Here is a 23,130-nt window from a genome sequence, read left to right as displayed (position 1 = left end):
TCTGATAGTTCATGAGTTTGAGCCCCCAGTCAGACTCTGTGCTGACAGCTCAGAGCCTGGAGCCTGCTTCAGATTCTGTGTTTCCCTCTCTCTCTGCCCCTCCCCAGCTTGTACTCTGTCTGTCTCTCTCAAGAAATAAACATTAAAAAAAATTTTAAAGACTGAGGAAGAGACAGAATTATACAATCAGGTATAGCAAATATGTTAGGAAAGGGACTGGTTCCCAAATCAATCCAGTTATAGTTTCCCATTCTACCACAATAAAAGAGACAGTCTCATTTTCAAAGAAATTAACTTTTATTTGAAAGGAGACTACTTTTCCTCACACTTATCTTCTAAGGACTCTATACTATACAATAATAGCCTGCTTAACCATTGTCCCAATACCAAAATTTCTAACAGCAAAGTATACAATTGCTCTAAGTAATAAATAAGAGTTGTCCTTCACTGATTAAGGGAATACTTAAACTTCAATAAATTCAACACAAAAATCACACTTTAAATTTTAACAGATGTATTTTAAATACAACATGTTTTGTAGGAGTCCACAAGCTTTTCATCTCTTAAAAAAAAAAAAAGAAAAAAAAAAGGACAATTTTTAGGGTTCAAAAATTTCATTCTTCAAAAGAAATGACCAAGTGTTTTCTTTTATAGCTTCAAACTTTCTACACTATTTGACTGCTCCATGCCACCCCAGACAAACTTGACATGACTGAACTACTTTATGTGTTACTATCTTTCCCAAAAGAAGTTAAAAAAGGAGTCTGTTTTAAATGCAGGTCCCTAGTACAATGTCTAATACAATATCTAACACAAAAGAAGCTTTAAAAAGATCATTTCTTTCCTCATTTGATTAGCCAGGAGTTAATTTTCTGTAAAAGCAAAGCAAAGGAAAAAAAAAAAAAAAACATTTACAAAGTGTAACACTGGGGATTCCTTTTTTACTTAAGATGTTTACTCAAAATGACAACAATTACATCTTTAAGAGTATACTAAAAGGGGTGGAAACAGCAATACAACTGACAAAGTGTAGATGGTAAATAAACCAAAGATTTTTTTTTTTCAAAGGTTCTTTTTAAAGGAGTAAGAAGGATTAGAAGCTTGGGGAAATCCAGAATTAAACAAAACAGAAACCAAACCAAAATCAAAAACAAACAAAAACAAAAACAAAAAACGAAACACACCAAATTAAACCAAAAAAAAAAAAAAAAAAAAAAGAGAGAGAGAGAAAGATGTCCTCATCTGCAACCATTCTGTTTATCAATAGCGTCCTGAAAGAGAGCAAAAAATAAAAGTCAAAATGACAATTATAGTTTGACTTGCCTAGTATTCGTCAAACTGTGAACAATCTCCATATATGCTGATTTTCTAAAATAAACCATTGATTACGAATGGTTCTTAATGCCACAAAGTAAAAGTGTACATACGTGGACTGTAGGAACGAGATCTTGATCGTGATCTGTATCGACTATAGTAAGGAGAAGGTGATCTTCTTCTGTAGGAAATAAAAGATTACTTTGCATACCACATAATCACTGAGGCAGATGAAAATAACCATTACATTCTCTGTGTGCCAATTAATACTAGAACAGCAAGCATATGACACAACAAAATATTGGCAAATACAGATTACTGACCTCTGTTCTCAATCTTGAGAAAATAATTTCCCCCTTCCTCAAGAAACCATCATATAAAATCTATTTTTTTAAAGTTACTTAATTTTGAGAGAAAAAAAGCACAAGTGGGGGAGGGGCAGTGACAGAGGGGGAGAGAATCCCAAGCAGGCTCTGCAAAAGTGCAGAGCATGAATTTATAAACTGAGATCGTGACCTGAGCTGAAGTCAGTTGCTTAACCAACTGAGCCACCTAGGCATGTCCCTGTAAAATCTATTTTAAATATTTTATTAATGTATATGAAACAAAAATTAAAAGTACTAAATACTATTATAATCTAATTTAGAATGAAAATTACAAATTAAAACATTACCTGTACCGGTAATCATAGTCTTCATATCTGTCATACCCACGATCATATCCTCTATCATAGTAAGAATCCCGACGCCTGCCACCTCCTCCACCTCCACCACCACCTCCGCCACCGCCACCGCCACTACTACAGAAAAATATAAAAAATTTTACATCAATGTGATTTTCCAGTATCATTTAATACCAACTGGTGCTTAAATAAAACGGAGGAAGGAGGGAAGACAATGTAGAAAGAAAGATTATCCCTTTTCGCGTCGGTTACCTCCACATCTCACTTTGCTGACTCCCATGGTATTATTCTGCTTTGGCTTCCTATTCATTACATAAATAACCAGGAATGATTTCCCAAAACTCTCCAAATTATAAACTGCTCTTTTATACTACTCAAACCAGCAGGACCTTTTCTTTTCAACAAGGTAAAATGAAGCACTGTGCTAGGAAACAGTACCAAAATGCTTAAGATGTGAGTCCTTAAGACTAATTCAGATGCAATTAATAAACATCATGAATTAAAAAAGGTTAACCAACCCGGAACAGCAAAAAGAATTAACTACCTTACACTGAGGCGCATCACTACAACAATTTTGAGATCTGGTTTATAAGACTTTGGCAGTGAATTTAAACTCTAAGCACTTTCTCCTGTACTTTTCCCAACTCCTAACCATAGGTACATTATTTTCACTTTAGTTTTCTGTAGGCTCTCCTTGCCAAACCCTACATTTTCCTCAGCAAGGTTTCAAAATAACTGAAAGTAATTCCTTCTTTCATTCTTAGCAATACTGTCTTTGGTTGTATTATATTAAAAAAAAAACATATATAAAAGCCTCTGTTTATTTTCTGCAATGTGAAAACTGACTTAAAAAAAAAATACGTATCACTATCCAATAACCCTTCCCTATTCACAAGGCTTCCAAAGTCATGTAAGAATAGAAAGAGAATGCTTAAAAGCATACACTATTTTTCTCATCTTTAATAATTTTTCTATTTGTATTAGCATCAAGCAAAGAGTCAGGAACAACTGTGATGGCTTTAATTTGTCCCCCTCCTCAAATAGATATTAGAATATGTACAAATTAAGCTTTCCATTCTAATTATAGGAAAAAATCATTTTATCTGCTAATTAATAAAAAAATTTGCATGCATTTCTGGTGAATTTCTGGCTCTTACAGTTTAGCTTAGAAAACATGTTATCTTACTGAGTTGGTCTGCCCATGTAGATGCCAGGTGTAGGTGTGTGCGCTCTCTTGGTAATAGAATAATCCACACGAATTCTTCGACCATCCAGCTCCATTCCATTTGCTCTTTCCATTGCCTTTAACAGAGAACAGGCACAGAAAGTCATGCATATTTTACTAAGAAGAAACTACTAAAACTGCCAACAAATTTAACACATTTTCTATTTGAAGTTAAAAAAAATTAAAATTCTCTAAACACTTCTTTCCTAAACAATAAGGACCAGGATTTTATATTATTAATCCTTGCTCTATGCATGTCAATAGTATTGAGTTTTCTAATGTACACACAGACACTTAAGCATCCCTCTGCTGAAACACTGGGGGCAGCTACAGAGAAAAAACCCACACAAGTTGGGAAGCCTGCATAACTCTCGAGGCTGCAGTTACTAGTTTCAGTCTAGGCAACTCAAAGCAGAAACTGCCATTCAGCTCACCTAAAACTATTTCTTAGGTAACACATCGCCACCTAGTGACTCCAAATATAAAAGAACTTTTAAACCGGCCAACAAATGCTCCTGTCTTTATACCTGTGCTCACATTCCCTAACATTCTGCCCTTTGGCACAAATACCAATAAATGTGACAATAATTCAAGTACATTACAAAGTTCTTTGGAACCAATTTCATTTTATCTTATAAAGGAAATAAACCAGGCGGAGTGGTTGTGGGAAGAATCAAGAGCTAGGACAAATTAAGTTTCATATTTAAAAAAATCTTAATTGTGGTATTGTTTTATACTTCACAACCTTCACTTCAGGTCAGATATCCTAGTATTTTTATTAAAAAAAAAAAAGTTTACTAATTTTTTTTTTTTTTTTTTTGAGAGAGACAGAACACACACAAGAGGCAGAGAGGAGAGAGAATCCCAAGCAAGCTCTATGCTCAGTACGGAGCCCCTGAGACACTGGGATGGACCAGGAGATCACCAACTGAGCAGATTATCAAAGAGTAGGCTGCTTAACCAAGTGAGCCACTCAGGCACCTCCTCCAGCTACTTTTTAAGTTTATAACTTTATCCCTTGAGACCAGAAATAAATCACAAATATGTAACCAAAAAAGGTAATATTTGACAGATTAAAACATTTAGAGAATGCTAATTAGAACGTCTATTACATAAATGATTTACAACCTGGAGGATTATTTTGTTAGAATTATCTGGGGTTTTTCAACCTTTGCACTTTGGGACTGCTAATTCTATGTTGTGGGTGGCTAGCTTGTGCACTATAATTGTAAGATGTTTAGTATCATTTTTGGCCTCTATCCACTAGATGCCACTAGCATCTATTATTTTTGAAAAATATGCGAACTTTTATTATGACTGTTTATGTCGCAATCAAATACTGTTGATACATAGAGCAACAACCCATATCCAACTACTATCACATGTAAAATAGTAATTGGATAACTACTATAGGTAAAATAGTACCAACGTGAGGCTCAAACTCACGACCCTGAGATCAGGAGTCACATGCTCTACCAACTGAACTAGCCAGGTACCTGACATTTATTAAGGTTCGATAAAAACAAAAAAAGTTTTGATAAAAACTCAACAATGGGCTTCAAATTCCTTAAAATGGAATTTTCTAACCCGATCGCTATGAACTCTAGTATAGAGAAAGTAAGCCTACTGCTCCCTTTATATTCCACTATCAAATACATTAGAATAGCACAACTTCCGGGGTGCCTGGGTGACTAACCTGGTTAAGCATCCGACCATTGGTTTCGGCTCAGGTCATGATCTCGTGGTTTTGTGAATTCAAGCCCAACATCAGACTCTGTACTGGCAGCGCAAAGCCTGCTTGGGATTCTCTCTCTCCCCGTCCCCAACTTACACTGTGTCTGTCTCTCTCAAAATAAATTTAAAAAATAATTAAAAAAGCAATTTCTTAAAAAAAAATAGCACAATTTCAAATCATTGATATTGATTATGATCACTATTAGGAAAATGAAGAATGGCAATAAAAACAAGAAATGAAAAAAGAGGGGCGCCTGGGTGGCGCAGTCGGTTAAGCGTCCGACTTCAGCCAGGTCATGATCTCGCGGTCCGTGAGTTCGAGCCCCGCGTCGGGCTCTGGGCTGATGGCTCGGAGCCTGGAGCCTGTTTCTGATTCTGTGTCTCCCTCTCTCTCTGCCCCTCCCCCGTTCATGCTCTGTCTCTCTCTGTCCCAAAAATCAATAAAAAACGTTGAAAAAAAGAAAAAATAAAAAAAAAAATAAAAAAAAAAGAAATGAAAAAAGACCAGTTTTTTCTAGGTATATTTTAATTATAGAACAAAAATAGATGAGTATGAATGGAAACACACTCTATACATGGGGAGCTCATGTGACACAAAATTAAACAGATTAACCTAAATATTATATAGTTTCTCTTTAACTTTTAAAAAAAGATTTTATTTTTAAGTAATCTCTACACCCAGCATGGGGCTTGAATTCACAACCCCCAGATCAAGAGTTGCACGCTCCACCAACTGAGCTTGCCAGACAACTGAAAATACCATAGAATTTCTAGAAAGTTAGTTTAATCACCTTCTTGGGAGTATGAATAAGACTTAGTCAAAGAAGAATATTCATATGCTTTATTTTTTCTATTAACTCAAACACATACATCTCACTTTCCAAACTGTAACACTGAGAGGAAGAGTTTGAATAGACTCAGGTCAGGGAATGAAAGAGAACATGTTATGGAACTGGGAGACTATCAGTCAACTTTTAACAATAACCCGACATTATAATTATGTACCTCAAAAATGTCAAATTGACAGATAATTATAAAATTACCTCCTTTGAGTCATCTATTCTTTCAAAATAAACAAAAGCAAATCCTCGTGATCGTCCAGTTCGCTGATCATAAACCACATTGACACCACTCAATGGTCCATATCGAGAAAATACTTCACGAAGATCTCTCTCTGTTGTGTACAAACTGAGGCCAAACACTCCAAGGCAAGTGTTGGGATCTGGATTTGCCTGTTGAATATTTAAGATGTGATTTAATTTCAAGCTCCAAACTGAAGTAAAAATTAAGCCACACAGAAATACTTTGAACACCTCATCTAATACACAAAGACTATACACTACTTCAAGTTACTTGGAAAGAAGAATTTAAGAGGAAAAAACCCAGATGAGTAATATTTTACAGTTTACATACAGTACACTCACCCCTTCTTTGGAGTATACATCCAGTTGTATCCTAAATAAAAACATCCCTACTTTCTATTTCTAGTCCTGCAATTTTCAGAATGTATCCAAAGAATCCATCCTAGTTTAAATTTAAAGCCTTATTCAAATGTTATATACCTTACAGATTTGTACTTAATATGACTTCATCTTTAAGTGCTTTCCTCCATTTTCATTAAGGATATTCTTTCAATTTTCCCACAATCCTAATTTGAAAAATGTACTTACACATTTCAAAGCATCATTAAATAACAGCAGATTCCGTTACAGTTAAATGATTCAGTATCACATAGAGGGAAAACACAGCACCAAAGTTAAGCACAGGAAGTTTGAGGCAAGCAGCCTGGTTGAAACCTGGACTCTGCCAGTTAGCCAAAATCCAAACATCAATGTCACATATCCAAGGCTCAACTTGCTTATCTATTACATGCATTGAAAACCTCTGCACAGTGCTGAATGTGTGTTAGCTATTATTATTACTACATGTATTTCCCTGCCAGCTTCCCTCAGCCTCCACCAAAAGTTTTTAATCTCAATATTTTCAGCTCAGTTTTTCATTTTAATTCGTAGAACATATATTTTCTTCACAAATTTCAACTTTTCACTCAAAAGTCAAGAAAATAAAATATATAAAAAATATATATTTTTTAATATTTAATTTATCTTGAGAGACAGAATCCCAAGCAGGCCCTGCAGTTGGGGCTGAAACCCATGAACCATAAGATCACATTTTGAGCTGAAAACAAGAGTTGGACATTTAACTGACTGAACCACCCAGGTACCCCAAGAAAATAAAATATATTTAAATGAATATAAATAATATTCATATGCTTAAGGATGTTTCTGGAATATCACTTTATTTATTTTTTATTTCCTAAGTAATCTCTACACACAATGAGGGGCTCGAACTCATAACCTGAAGATCAAGAGTCACATGCTCCACCGACTAAACCAGCCAGGTGCCCCCTGGAGTACCACTTTAAAATAACGGTCTAGGGGTGCCTGGGTGGCTCAGTTAGTTAAGTGTCCAACTTTGGCTCAGGTCATGATCTCACTGTTCGTGAGTTCAAGTCCTGCATCAGGCTCTGTGCTGACAGCTCAGAGCCTGAGCCTGCTTTGGATTCTGTGTCTCCCTCTCTGTCTTTCCTGCGCTCATACTATCTCTCTCAAAAAAATGAATGAATGTTAAAAAAAAAAACAACAAAAACCAAAAAAATCCAAAAGGACGGTCTAGTCTCATGAAAGCAAGATATTATGCTATAACTAAACACCTAAGACAAAATAAGTTTTCATTAATTTTTTAAAACTACATACCCTGCTGCCTGTATGTCTTCTCCGGTTAGACATTGGAGAGTGACTTCGGCTTCTACGACGCCGGTATTCAGGTGTATATGACCTACTTCGAGATCGTCTCCTATGAGAGTGAGAATGGGATCTGGATCGAGTGTAACGTCTATGAGAATGCCTCCTTGACCTCGACCTGTGAGAGAAATAAATTTAAGTGAAAATACTGAAGCAAATGGGTAATGCCAAGGATTTATACATGTACCCCAGCTCCTTTTTACTTTCTGAGGCAAGTATATTCTTCTTGTTCTCTTAATCATACAATCATCTTGTTCTCAGTCTATCCCTTCTACATTCACTCTTTTCACACTATACCTTACAAGCATGTTACACCTCTATCTTCTTTTAAAAGAAAAACACAAAACAAGCACTAAGGAAATCCTGCAATATTCTGAGACATGGATGAACCCTGAGGACATTATGCTAAGGCAAACAAGCCAGCCACCAAAAGACAAATACTGTGATTCCACTTATATAAGGTTCTTAGAGTAGTCAAAACCATATAGCCAGCAAGTAAAATGGTGGCTGCCAAGGGCTGGGAGAGGGGGAAAACAAGGGGCCACTGTTCAATGGGTATAGAGTTTGTTTTACAGGATGAAGAGTTCTGGGACAGATGGTAGTGATGGTTGCACAATGTGAATGTATTTAATACCACTACTCAATAGCACACTTAAACATGGTTAAGACTGTCAATTAAAAAAAAAATTTTTTTTAAAAATGTTTACTTATTTTTGAGAGACAGAATGTGAGTGAGGGAGGGGCAGGCAGGGAGAGAGAGAGGGGGAGAGAGAGGGAGAGGGAGGGGGAGGGAGGAAGGGACAGAGGAAGAGGGAGAGGGAGACAGACAGACATAGAATCTGAAGCAGGCTCCAGGCTCCGAGTTCTTTTTTTTTTTTTTTTTAATTTTTTTTTTTTAACGTTTATTTATTTTTGAGACAGAGAGAGACAGAGCATGAACGGGGGAGGGTCAGAGAGAGAGGGAGACACAGAATCTGAAACAGGCTCCAGGCTCTGAGCAGTCAGCATCCAGGCTCCGAGTTCTTAGCACAGAGCCCGATGCGGGGCTCGAACCCATGAACTGTGAGATCATGACCTGAGCCAAAGCTGGAAGCTCAACTGACTTGAGCCACCCAGGTGCCCCAAGACTGTAAATTTTGTTATGTGTATCTTACCATAACAAAGACCAATCACCAACTGCCATTATCACCACAGTAAAATCCTTTGATTCTTACCATCTTCTCAATATAGTTCTATATTCCCTTCACTGTTAAGTGTCATTTCCTTTCCAATCTTTCTTTAGCCCACTGCAATCCAGCATCTCCTAAATTAATCCAACAACCTAAATGCCCGTGTAATAGTCTTCATGTCTAACAGTCTTCATTTCTTCAAGTTTACTACAGCATCTCACTTGTCTTTCCCCTGCTGATTCCCTAGTTCTTCTCCTTTCTCTATTTCCAGCCACTCTGCTATTTATTTACTATTCACATGACCCATCTTTGATAAACACACAGACCAGGAGCGAGCGATCACAGTCCTTTTTTTTTTTTTTTAACATTTATTTTTTGAGACAGAGAGAGACAGAGCATGAACGGGGGAGGGGCAGAGAGAGACGGAGACACAGAATCAGGAGCAGGCTCCAGGCTCTGAGCCATCAGCCCAGAGCCCGACACGGGGCTCGAACTCACGGACCGCGAGATCGTGACCTGAGCTGAAGTCGGACGCTTAACCAACTGAGCCATCCAGGCGCCCCATGGAGCGATCACAGTCTTACAAAATAATTTGTTTAAGGCATTCAATAAATGTTATACATGCTAAGGGCCAGAGTGTCTAAAAAGAGAGCACATGCGTGAAGAGAATTAAACTAACAAGGGAAGATTATTCAAAACAAAGAAGGCTAACAATGAAGCTGGGAGACATATTTTACTAGGTAGACAGGGGAAAAGTATTCTAGGAACAGCAAAAGCAAAAGTTCCTTGGCAAGACCTGGAGATGTAGTTCCTAGCACATTTAAGATATAGAGATTTCCCATTTTCCTTAACACTAATTTACAGCCTCACTGTAAAAGATAAACAAACATTAATAAGAAATCCTGTCACTTAAAATATCAATTGTTGGGGCGCCTGGGTGGCTCAGTTGGCTTAGTGTCTGACTTCGGCTCAGGTCATGATCTCATAGTTCATGGGTTCGAGCCCCGCATCAGGCTCTGTGTTGACAGCTTAGAGCCTGGACCATGCTTTGGATTCTGTGTCTCCCTCTCTCTCTCTGCTCCTCCCCTATTCACACTCTCTCAAAAATAAACAAACATTAAAAAAAATGAAAAATGTTTATTTTTTGCGGGGCGGGAAGGGGCAGAGACAGCGAGGGTGACAGAGAATTCAAAGCAGGCTCTGTGCTGACAGCAGAGAGCCTGATGTATGGGTAGAACCAATGAACCTTGAGATATGACCTGAGCCTAAGTCAGGCACTTAAGACAACTGAACCACCCAGGTGCCCTTCAACTGTTATTTTTAAACAGTAATGATAAATGACATAAATTAAAAACCCTTCAGGAGTGCCTAAGCTTTTCTCTGAATCAGATAGTGGTAAGTATTACGAAAAAAAATTAAGAGTAAGGCAATAAGGTGTGCATGCTCTTTAACGTTTTCAGGTGGCACACAGAGAATGAATTAAGTGATTGAATATCTGAGGGAAGAGAATTGTAGGCCGAGAACAACAAGTGTGAAGGTCCTAAAATGAAAACATGCTCATTTCCATTTGCACACCCAAATTCTACACAGTGCTATTCTGCACATGATTTAATTAGAGTGGTTAGTGAATCAAGTTGGATCGTGGATATGACAGAAAAGATAGCTGTGGACTCAAGAAAAGTATAGCCTTTTAATGGATTTTTTTGGTCTCATGCTCCCTTGCAAACAAACTCTACACAAAGAAATTATGTCTCCAATTAAGAAATTATAGGGGCGCCTGGGTGGCTCAGTTAATTAAGCATCACTATCTGACTCTCAGTTTTGGCTCAGGTCATGACCTCATGGTTTTGTGAGTTTGAGCCCCACATGCAGCCTGCACTGACAGTGCAGAGCCTACTTGGGATTCTCTCTCTGCCATTCCCCGACTCATGTTATCTCCATCTCTATCAAAAGAAACAAACTTAAAAAAAAAAAAAGAAAAAAAGAAAAAAAAATTACATCGACAAGAGTTCCAACCTGGACCTACTGAGTCACAATCTTCAGGTAAAGGATGTAGCTGGAATATGAATCTTGAAACAGCTTCTCAAATCATTGTGATAGCCAGTACAACATAGACACATCAACCTTCTCTGCTCTAAATTACATGCCAAATATCCAATAGAGAAATTTACCTTTTGGTTGTACAAATACTGAAATAAAAAACCAATCCTCAGATGCCAAATGCATTTAAATCAATCAACACATATTGAATCTATATTAACAGCCAGCATCTGATAGGTTAACTGGGCTAAGAGATGACTCTGCCTTATCTAAATCTTTATCTAGAACACTCATTAAAAAAAAAACTTTTATTTATTTATTTTGGGAGAGCGTACATGCATGAGAGTAGGGAAGGGGGTAGGGAGAGAGAGAATCCCAAGCAGGCTCCACACTCAGTGCAGAGCCCAATAGGAGCTAGATTCCATGACGACGAGATCATGAGCTGAAACGAGATCAAGAGACTGACACTTAACTGACTGAGCCACCCAGGCACCCCTAGAACATTCATTTCTAAACTCCACAGTTTGAGAAAAACTACTTCATGTTTTGGATGAAATTTCTTTGGTCTTTGGTCTAATCTCTATACAAAATGCAGCAAAAACAAGGAATTTAGTAAAAAACCACTTTGCTCTGAAAAATCCAAGGAAAGCATTTTAAGTACTATTTTAAGCACACTTACCTGGATTTTGATCTTGATCGAGAATGGGATTCAGAGTGTTTGGAAACCCTTGATGGACTACGAGATCCTGACCTGCTCTCCGATTTTACACGAGCAGGAGTTCCCGTTGGAGATTTTGACTGAGAGCGAGACTCCTAACAAAGAAGACAGTATTACAAATGGCACTGGTCACGTAGATGCCTAACACCTAACATTTAAAGTACCGTAATTATTTATATTGATTGCTCCTGAAAAACAAATGGTTAGGCAACACCCTCCAGAAAAAATTTCAGCTCATTAATAACCCATTGTTAATACTGCTAACTGTCCTCAATAATTCCCTACTTGAACCAGATCACCAATTCTCTATTAACTAAGTAATCATGCAAATTCATCTACAACTTGATCATACAGACACTGGAACATAAACCATACATTTACTTAACCTAGGACCCATTCATTCTTCCAGATTCTTTTAATTCTACTTCACTCTTGCTTTCTACTTCTCTTCATTCTTCATTGAGTTTTTCATTTTTCATACTTCGTGTATTCTTCCCCAATTCAAACAATTCAAAATAGCCTTAAAAAAAATATTCAAGTGCTTCTATCTGACCAATCTTCTGTTCAATTTTTTCCCCCATTCAATTTTAATTTTCTGATCTTTAATACTTTTCATTAGCCTTCTTTTATCTTGATTTATCTTCCACATTCTTGGAAAAAACTCTTCAATTTCTTCACGAACATTAACCTTAATGGAAAAAGAACATTTAGTATATTTAAGCACGTGGGGATTATAAAACTCTGCTGGAGTTCAGAATGTTATCTACCAAATGGAAAAGCCAGCAGGTAAAGTGCAAATAACTAGTTTATTAAAAAACAATTTTATAATCTTTAAAATTTTTCAAAAGTCTAGTTTCTAACAATTAAAGAAAATTTACTGAATTTCTCTAAATGTTTTTTACCATATTCTTCACCCTCCTCCCCTTTCATGTTTCATCCTATTTCCTAAAATGTGAACAATTTTAATATAAATAATTAATCCAAGCATAAATCTAACATTAACTGTAATCCCCCCCACGTATGTCTTAAGTATTTACTAATTTATAACTTGAAGTCTTAGTTATCTTAAAATGAGCTTTCACTAAGCCATGCTAAGATACCAAGATACAGTTAAAGCAAAGCATTCTGGGCTGAAATTTGCACACATCTACCTAAACTCAATTATTAGAGAACACATGCTGATGTTCAAAGTAAAAAAAAAAAAAAGAAAAAAAAATTAGTGAAATTACTAACATCTTTTCCCAATTATGTTTGACCACTATCTTTGCACACTCCAACTTAACCAGAAACATATGTTCTGAAATAAAGCACAAAGATAAACTTACGGGGAAAAGAGGACATGAAATTCTTAAAATGCCCCCTTTGGCTTATAAATTACTAATACATGTAATTTTGCAACTGTGCCATTTTAATATTCTGTATTATCATGAAGTATCATAATGTACAAAAAATTATACAATTAGTATCATGGTCTTTATTTTTTGATCCCACCAATTTTATTAGTTTTCCATGTTTTATGCAGTTACACATACATATATTCCCTTCAGTAACTATATCCTATATCAGAAAACTGACTGGCTTCTGAAAAAGTTGGATATAAATCAAAACTTTCCAAATCAAATGATTTAAAACTGAATAAGAGACTGTTTCTTAATCTGACAGATATATGATTATGACCAAAGTAGGATGGGACAGTCCGGTTTCTCTGTCCATTTACGCCTTGATTATCATTGTAAATAATTACCCCAACCTCACACGCATTTTCATTTATGCCATAAGACTATCATGCAACTTCCTTAAAACTTTCTCTTTGAGTTTAATGTCCAAAGATTTACTTATCAAGAACTGTACAAATGCTGCCAGGCCTATTTATTTTTTCAGATGCAAACAAAACTGAAACATATAGCTACCTTTTCCTTCAATATCAACCTTTCCCATTTAGCTACCTGTTAAGTCTTTCACCACATCTCTCTAAATTCTCTATAGTCTCTAAATTCCTGGACAGATGCCTGGAGCAGGCACAGCAATTTAGGCTTTTTCATTCACTGAAACTGTAAAAGCAGCATATTCTGTACTTCAAAAAAAAAAAAAAAAAGTATGGCCAATTTGCTTGTAATTGAAACATTACACAGGCTGGTTCATTAAGGTGAAAAGAGTATCTTCCCCTCTCTGCTTTCCCTTCTATAACACAGATCCTATATTATTCATTTATGCTGTTGAACAGCAGATGAAACACTATATGACCACAGTTCATGTTTACATACATATCAGAATACTCTGTGACACCGTAAAATGTTTAATTTTACAACTGTATAAATCAGTCTTATATTAAAATCTAAGTTTTTTCTTAAATGCTTATGTGAAGCTTTCTAGTACATGGTAAAAATATTATGGTCCAAATATGTGTATGTTTGATTTTCAAGTCTTCCCTCAGAAATAAATATAACAACTGAAAATTATTCAATAGTGCTGAAAATTGCCATTTCTTAGAAATTAATGTAAACAAGCTAACTTAGTAACATCTTAAAATTTAAAGTTTCAATCTCAGTTCTGGCACAGAACTTACTGGAAAAAACGAAACTTTCCTTTTGGTTTGTTAAAACATTAAGACACGACAGAGTATTTTTTCAAAAGACATTAGGCTATTTGAAAAGAAGTCTTGCTGGGGCACCTGGGTGGCTCAGTTGGTTGGGTGGCCAACTGTGGCCCAGGTCATGATCTCCCAGCTCATGAGTTCCAGCCCCTCTTCGGGCTCTGTGTTGACAGCTCAGAGCCTGGAGCCTGGTTCCGATTCTGTGTCTCCCTCTCTCTCTACCCCTCCCCTATTTGCATTCTGTCCATTTGTCTCTCTCAAAAATAAATAAACATTAAAAAAAAAAAAAGAAGTCTTGCTTTTTAATTATCTAAGGTTTCACAAACACCTAATACCTCTTTTGTTGCCTATCCTTCAGTTTTTCTATCATGAAAACTTAAATCTGCATAAATTTCTTCATGGAATCATTCAAGGTTAAGAAACAGTCCTCTTACCTCCCTTGTTAATAACTGGTTACAAAGTTGTCACTATCATTTTAACCTCTGAAAACAATTTAGATACAATCTAAAAAGGTAAAATTAGTAACTGTCAGTGAACTTAACTTGAAGAATAAACTACTAATTCTTCAGAATTTTTACTGTAATACAAAAAAAAGGCCCCTCATTCTAAGAACTGATATAGTTAACAGTCTTCACAAAGAAAAATGGTAATATCAATTAATATTTGCCATTTTTAAGTAACTTATTTGTCAAAAGCTGGTACGAAGTACCATTTTCACTAAATTGTGCATTAGAAACCAACCTACAACCTTTGTGGACAAATGCTAGATTATCCTTTTCTACCTTTGAGACTTATCTTTATTACAAAATCATAATTTCAACTTTTTCCCCGGAGAAATACATAAAACTTAAATAAAATACTGAGAAGGGCTGTTATCTGTCCTGTTTCACTTGATTACACTGAATCGGCTCTTAAAGCTGCCCAGTCAAGAAATTCTGCAAATTCTTCAGTAACCTGCATTCGGATCCAACAACCATTAAAATAAAAAAAAATGGACAGAATGACTCAACCAAGTCATATCCAAATTTTTATAAGCAATCTTAAACAGGCTTCCAGTCTACCTTACCTACTATAAACCAGAAGCCAGGCAGAAAGTTCTCATAGTACAACCTGCTTAAACGGTGTCGGTTCTTTCAACTATTCTTTATTATCAAGGTACCTCTGGTGGCAGCTGAAGGACACAGCCAAAAATAAAAACGAGAGAGCTAACCACAATACTAGGAACGTACCACGGTATATCCAATTCAAGCAATCTGTGTTAAAATACAGCAGCATTTTACACACCGTACATAACTACAACAACCATGTACTATTCTTTTAATCAAGAAAAAAAGGTTATTAAACATATGCACACATTGTTGCAGAACATGAACAATTCCTAAGGTAAGCAATAATTGCAGTCTTTTAATACAGCTAGTATCATAATAGATGGAAGAAAAAAATTTCAACATATATGTTTAGTACTTGAAAGCCCATTAAAATGAACACATCACAATATAAATGCTAAGCTGTAACCCATTCTAATATTATGGCAATGCAAATTCCATACCAATAGTGCCAAGTTTATACAAATTCAAGTTTCTATGATAATAGTATAAACTTTAAAAAACAAGCTCTCTCAAAATATATTTTCCCACTACTTTATGAAATTGGAAATCTATGTCCATAGAAGTACACTAGCGCATTTAGGCAAATTTTATGTCCCAAAGCGGGGGGGGGGGGGGGGGGGGGGGGGTGTACTTAAAATATTCAAATAGCTTATAATATTTATTGTACTAAGAACTTCATTCTTTAGGGCTTATTGGAAACCTGTGTTTATCCAATTCTTTAATTTCAGTCTACATAAACAGCTGTTCTGCCTCCTTCCTCTTGAGTATGATAGGCTGCTTCTCTTAGACTCTTAAGCTTATAAAAGAAATACTTTCATTGTCTTAACCCATAACTGCTATCAGAGTAATTCCTTAAAAAGAAAACACTTGTGTGCTGCATTCTAAGTGAGGTTAAAGTGGTCTTTCCATCTGCAAAGGCTCACAGATATACTAACACTTTGTCTTTACATTCTCTACAGTTTGGAATAATTTTGGAGATGCTTAAAGAAATTGAGAATTGTTACTTATGCATAAATAATGAAATATAAACTAGTCACAACCATGAAATCACCTGAAATATTTATAGCCTTTTCTACAAATTTTAAGTGTGGTCAATAAACTGGCTAGCTGATATGTCATGACCAATTTTAACATGAAAAAATTTTAGTTATATTAAAAGCCAATTAATAATAGCTAAAAAATTTTACTAAGAACCTGCTATAGAATTTCTTAGGTTCTCATCTTCTAATATCATGGGAATATTTATGAATCTTGAGTAAACTACAGGGCCTTAGTTTAAAAAAAATAACTTTTCTTCTACCTCAGATTGGTCAGGCCTAGTCACTCATAATTCAAAATTTCATTTTGGTGAAAATCATGAGACAATAAGGATTATATACAACTATATATTGGCAATAATCTAGAGGAGGGAGGGGAAACCACATTTCCTTCATTATTCCCCTCTTAACTTTTTTTTTTTTTTTTTAAACAGTGTTTCCAGATTCTTTTCCCCATCTGATCATTAACACTTCCTCACCTGCACTTCTGTCCTGCTAAATCTGGTAGGACAGGTGAACAAATAACAATCAGTATTAACTAATTTAGCATGTGACTATATACCTTTTACAAAGGTCCCAGGGTTAGTTATTTGATGCCTGAGCACCCAATGATAGTATCAAAGAGTAGGTTTTTACACTGTCAGGAAGGTTCTAAGAAACTATTGATTATCCTTGGCCATTTCACACTTGTTACACTACACAGACCATAGGTAAATAAATTCTGTAAATCCATAAACAAAGCTCATTCCTAAATATTTAAATCCCTTCACATTCTTTCAGATCTCAAGATTTTTTATTCTCATTTTTGGAATGGCACAAATCATTAAGCATCTGTGACAAATCTGTGCACTGGGGGTACAATTACATTGCTCCCTTTAGAAATCCTACCTTCTACCTATATTGAGCAGTGAAAGAATCTCAAATATTAAAATTTGAGCATTAAAAATGTTTCCTTAAGTTTAGCAATTCCTTGCTTAAAAATCCAGAGGGAATAAAAAAAGCATTAAAATTGGATGAAAGCACTTAACTTTAATAAATAAATTAAACGTAAAACAAGACTGTCAAGTTTAATACTGTCACTACTATGGGAAAGAAAGTCTTACCCTTTTGTAACAAGTTGATGTGATGATATATATGAAATTAAATTGCTTAAGAAACTGAACTAAGTATTTTTAAAGCTAAACGCTGACATTCTTATCTGTAAAATAGAGATTCTTTTTTATTCCTATTTTTTTAAAAGGAAGGGAGAGCGCAAACCTCCCTTGTACTCCCACATTTATTAAAGTTTCATCAATAGAAAAATTTTAAGCCCAGTTTTATTTTATTTTTAAAAAGAAGCCAGTCACCAAGATGGGTTTTGAATAGCTCAATCATCACCCCAATTATTACAAATCAGGATTCAGAGAAGAAAAAAGCTTCCACTATTTCTGCTATTCTTTAACAAAATATCTTAACGCACACACATTTTAATTCCAAACTGGTACAGACGAATTTTTATTTTGCTCTTTGCTTCTGTCATCCAGTCAAACCATATCATGTGTTAAGAGGAACACTAGGAGTCACTTAAAAATATTCTAGCTACTCAAGAAGCTCTAACAAACTCTGAAAAGGAGACAAGTAGCATTTTTCCTCTTCAACTGTGGAATTATAAGATAGACCCTACATGAAAATCTTTAACCTCTATTAAAAACCATGGGCCAATGAATGAGAAAAAAATGGACTTAACGTTATTCTAAGTTACGTTAAAAAAAAATTAGGGGTAGAGGGTGAATAAGTAAAATGAAAATTTCCATTCCCCATAATTTCTATGAAGAAGTCTAAACATTTTTTGGAGACCTAAATCCTAACTTTAATCGAAGCTGTGTGAAGCAAACAACTCTTTATGAAGATGACATGGAAAGGCACAGCTCAAGTACCAGCCTCACTCTCAGCTCAGAAAGACATTTCCATTTAAAATATTTCTGTAAACTTAATATACGTGTCCCAAGCAAATTGTTTTAAGGAACCTACTACTTATTTTAAAGTAAAAATGTCTCATTCTTTACATCCCACTGCTGTCCTGTTTGGACTAGAATCTTCACAATTTCCTTCCTTAAATACCTCGTGTGCCTTGCTGCTCTTCTTGTACCACCAGTCCCTCTGTTCTTTGCTAAATTTCCTTTCATTATGCCACTCCCAGAATTAAGAATCCATACATGCCTTCTTATAGCATATTGGATTAAGTCCAAATCCCTAAATCTAGAATTCAAAACCCTCTATTATCTAACTGCATATCTAGTCAAATCTATCATCTATTACTGCACCAGCAACCTCCTCATTGTCATCTATTCCTTAACTGTAAGATCCAGTGTTAGGTAAAGCTTTTCCCTTTCCCCTACCTCACAAAATCACCCAGCTTCATTTTCTGAATTCCTTATTACTTCTATCGCAGGGAACGTGATTATATACTTTTACCCAGATTTGAGCTGACAGTCACCTCAAATTAGAATCCAAGTTCTATTTCCCTCAAGAACACCTGACCTTTACTTAAAAGGCAGCAGATGCTTGACAGTTTTACCTTAGGCAGAAGGGAATTTTGATTGGGTTAACTATTAGGGTTACTTATAACAAAATTCAGCCAGTTATATTTTCTTTCCCCAAGTTCTTTTATTCCAGTCCTCTACAATGGAAGAAACATTAATCTACAGTGGAAAATTAAGCTCCTGTAAACTGTTTCTCACAAACTCTATTAATGTCTGAGATGCTCAAGTACACGTGCTCCTTTTTAAAAAGTAAATCAAAATATATACAGCATAATGTATGCAATGAGCAATGGACTGGGACCTGTAAATCTCAGATTCCTGGCATGGTCTTCTAGGCCTGCTTTACTTTCTAAAATGGCTAAGAATACTCTAGCCCTCACAAAAGTATCGTGAGGAATAAATTAGAAAACATATCAAAAATCGGGGGAGGAGGTGTGGTGTGGTTAAGATTCTGAAATGCTATAAAAAAGTTGCCCTCTAATTCTAAATATCTTTTCAGTAACATGGGGTTAATATGTGCTATTTATTCTAAAGGTAAAGCAAATGAAATCTCAACTGATCCGTCAATGTTTTCTCTACTTCATTTTAGTTACAAAATTTGAAGTATAACTACTTAAAAACCTCAAAAACATCATTTGAAAATCCTTTTTTGAGTGTTTCTAAATGGTCATTACATTTAGATACAAAGATAACATGACAACTATATTGTTTAAAAACTTTTTTAAACTGCTGGCTAGCAGTTAAGAAATCACAACAGTTTAGAAACCAAAAGCACTAGTGAATGTTAAACTGTTGTAAGAAACAATTTTAAAAAAGAAAAAGTACACCCTCAGAAAAGCTTCTGGCATTCTTCTAATTCTTTAACCAATAACAAATAAAGACAATTACCCCAACCTACAAAAGAAAAAAAAGATGTAACAGGTAAGGGTGGGCGAACGCATTATTCAATCTACTGAGTTCATTTACACTAACATACACTTGGGTATCACATGTCAAAAAATATTTTCTATGACAGTAAACACTGTAAGGGGCAGGGAGGAGGAAGAACCCGTTTTCTATTAACATAAAATGTTAATGCCTACATACATTTTAGCTTAAAATTGGGTGGGGATCTTACATATACTGCCTTCTTAGGTGGGTAAAGTGTCAATTACCCCAAACTTGTTCCATTCCTCAATTTGATGACTAATTAAAAAGTAAGAACTTAAAGGACAACAAGGTCCCAAATAGTAGTCCTCTTCACTTCCCCACAAACCAAATCAAAACAAACATTAACAAAAAATAAATTTCTGTACTAAAGTCAATGGAAGGAAAGATTAATGGGCAGCCAAATTTCTTCCCACAACTACCTAATGTTATCAAAACAATCAGCTTATAATTATCACCACATATTTTTATTAGAAGAGTTTTAAAAAGTTTTGTTGCGACAATCAATACGCCACACTAAAAAATAAGCAGGTTCGACTACTCACTTGTATCTGTGACCCAGATTTCATTTTAAAAATCCAATCTTACAGGCATTAAAAAAGTTTTGTTTCTAACCTATTTAAATCTCTTTCCTCACAAAGAATAAAAGCCTCAATCAACCTTCTGATTTAACTGTCTGCTTCTAAGTACTTTTATTACGAACTCCTAAAAAAGCCAAAATTCATTCCAACCAGCACACACCTTAAAGGCTTTTATGCGTTTCCCCTAGTAACCAGAATACCAACACAACAGCAAGAACATGCTGCCTGGGGATTTTCTTTTCAGGGTTTAACACTAAACCACTTCCACCAATTACCACTGTAAGGTAACTTCGGAAGTAGAACTCAAACACTGATTAACGTTCTAGTGTATTTAGGCTGAGGATAACGTATCTTTGTGATGTTTATATTCATCGACCCCAAATAATGAAAATCCCTGAGGCCCTCTTTGCTGGGGGATGCGGTGAGGAGAGAAATGGGAGAGGGCCTGTAATTTTCAGGTAACGTTTTGAGTAGAGAACAGTATAAACTGACTAGCTATTTTCAAAATACTGAGCCACAAAATTTGTTCAGTTATGTAAGCTTTTTTTTTTTTTTTTACCGTAAAGACCTGCAAAGAAGTGGTTTTTAGATGAAAGATCATAGGAAGGAAAGCATTAGAAGTTGAGATATAAAAAAGAGAGAAAAAAACCCAACATCAAGGAATTAAAAAATCAGGCGTTATAGCATTTCCACATTCATTTTGAAGTGAAAAGAAAGTAGAAGGGACATTAAGGGAAAAGGGCTCCTTGCGTAGTTTTCCCCTCACAGCTCTCGTCTTAAGAACGCTTAAGGGTCGGTGCGGTCGTTGACTAACCACTTCATTAGGCTCGTCCCACCTTCAACCTCAAGGCTTTCGCCTTTATAGACGCAACGCCGCCGGTTCCAACAGAGACGCGGCCGCTCACTGCAATAGAGAGCCAAGGAGACACAGGCCCCAGCTAGTCCCACGCCAGCTTCTCCCCGCCCGGACAACAGCCCCGCGCAGTTTCGACCCCGAGACCCTCTACGATGCTCGGGGTCGCCAGAAATGCCACCGCAGGAAGCACCTACCACTATCCGGCCGGAGGGGAACTCCCTGCCGTCTCCTCCCGCCCCACCGCGACGGGGACCCACTCCTCGGAACAGAGATAAGGAAGCCTCAGGGGTGGGGAGAAGGGAGCGCGCCACTGCGGGGGGAAATCGGACCTAGGAGTCCAGGTATCAGTCAGTCTCCAAAAAAAGGGGGAGAGGGGGTTATCCGTGGTGTTTGGGGAAAGAGTGGAACCCAGAAGCCATCTTGGTATGTGAGGAAACAACCGTGATGGCTCCAGAGGCTGCTCCCCGCGGGACCCCGCAGGACTCCCCGCAACCCCGCCCGACCGCGCTCGTCCCCGTGAAACCCCGAGCATCGGGCCGCCGCCGAAGACGGCTCCCGCGGCTTTGTACTCACTCTGCCCTCGAAGTTGTTCTCCTCTACATCACTCATGTCGGCCAGACGCTCCCCAAAACTAAATGAGAGACAAGTCTCGGCTTGAGGGCCGATGGCCTAATCAACCGCTGACTGGACCGTGGGGAGGAGGAAAGAGTCGGCAACAACGGCCGCTCCACTCCACTCCCACTCGGTCGCAGGCTCCGGCAAAATGGCGCCGGCCCCGCCAGAAACCTTCTGGCCTCCTAGTGCGCGACGTAAGGGGGCGGGCCGTCTCTGTGACGGCATGGCCCCGCCTCCCGCGAGGCTTTGTGGCGGTCCCGGCCTAGCGGGTGGGGGAATGGCGTGTATGCTGAGCCTTGGCGCGTTGGAATCGAATCCTCGGCTGAGTGGTCTCAAAACTTAGGACCCCTTTTTAACGTCAGTTGTTTTGAAGATTTTCAGTCGCCAGATGAGCTTTTATTGATCTTGGGCCCTTTAAATATTTTCAAAATGGATTCTGATGGTACAGAAAAAAACTGGGAGCGTATACAGTATTTAATTAATACGGTTTTATGTTGGGGTATTTTCAGCACTTCTTTTATTTTTCTTCAACCTTTTGCCCTTTGTAATGTTATTGACATAATACATGCGCAGGTAGTTTATAATGAAAAATCACAGTTCCTTGCCTCGCTCCTGGCTGGCTCCAGTCTCCACGCAAAGACAACTGTGTCAATTTCTTTTAAATTTTTGAATTTATTTTGAGACAGAGCACTCTGCACGAATGGGAGAGGGGCAGAGAGCTAAGGAAGGAGAGAATCCCAAGCTGACTCCGTGCTGTCAGCGCAGGGTCTGATGAGGGTTCAATTCCACCAACCATGAGATCATGACCTGAACTGAAATCAAGAGTCAGTCCACTCCCTGTAATAAGTTCAGTTTTGAATTCCATATCAGACTTTATCAAACACTGTCTCTCCTTGATGCAGTCACTTACTTTGCTCCTCTTTTTCTGCCCTCTTCAACACTGCAGCAGTCTTAAACTTGGTGGTTTCGCTACCCATGTAGATGCGTGCTCCAACATCCTAGACTCTCAGTTCCTTGTGTTCCTTTGCTGCAAGACTCTTGCTCTCCACTCTCCTTCAGTCACTTGCTTACTTATGAAGTTTGTCATTGACTTTAACTGCAACCCTTCCATCATCTCAATTCAAGCAGTCCATTTGATTTATTTATTTATTTTTGGTGAGAACACTTAAGTTCTCTCTTAGCAAATTTTAATTATATGATACAG

General features: G+C 37.0%; 1 protein-coding gene and 1 long non-coding RNA gene across 2 annotated transcripts; both read right to left on the bottom strand.

Moving 5' to 3' along the window:
- Window positions 1–275: 275 nt before the first annotated feature.
- Window positions 276–22,095, bottom strand: TRA2A (transformer 2 alpha homolog). Its single transcript, XM_058724820.1, has 8 exons — window positions 21,885–22,095; window positions 11,648–11,781; window positions 7,712–7,877; window positions 5,999–6,187; window positions 3,183–3,298; window positions 1,988–2,113; window positions 1,428–1,495; window positions 276–1,271 (listed from the first exon to the last, which is right to left on the bottom strand). Exons 1-8 carry the CDS (start codon window positions 21,918–21,920, stop codon window positions 1,261–1,263), a joined length of 846 nt encoding a protein of 281 aa, XP_058580803.1. The 5' UTR covers window positions 21,921–22,095; the 3' UTR covers window positions 276–1,260.
- Window positions 12,040–21,263, bottom strand: LOC131509274 (uncharacterized). The gene is made up of 2 exons (XR_009260400.1): window positions 19,775–21,263; window positions 12,040–12,374 (listed from the first exon to the last, which is right to left on the bottom strand). It is a non-coding gene; the product is annotated as an uncharacterized LOC131509274 (long non-coding RNA).
- Window positions 22,096–23,130: the final 1,035 nt, after the last annotated feature.

The sequence above is a fragment of the Neofelis nebulosa genome, chromosome 4, assembly GCF_028018385.1.
Source record: "Neofelis nebulosa isolate mNeoNeb1 chromosome 4, mNeoNeb1.pri, whole genome shotgun sequence".
In the NCBI taxonomy this organism is placed as follows: domain Eukaryota; kingdom Metazoa; phylum Chordata; class Mammalia; order Carnivora; family Felidae; genus Neofelis; species Neofelis nebulosa.
This window is presented reverse-complemented; position numbering and strand designations above follow the sequence as displayed.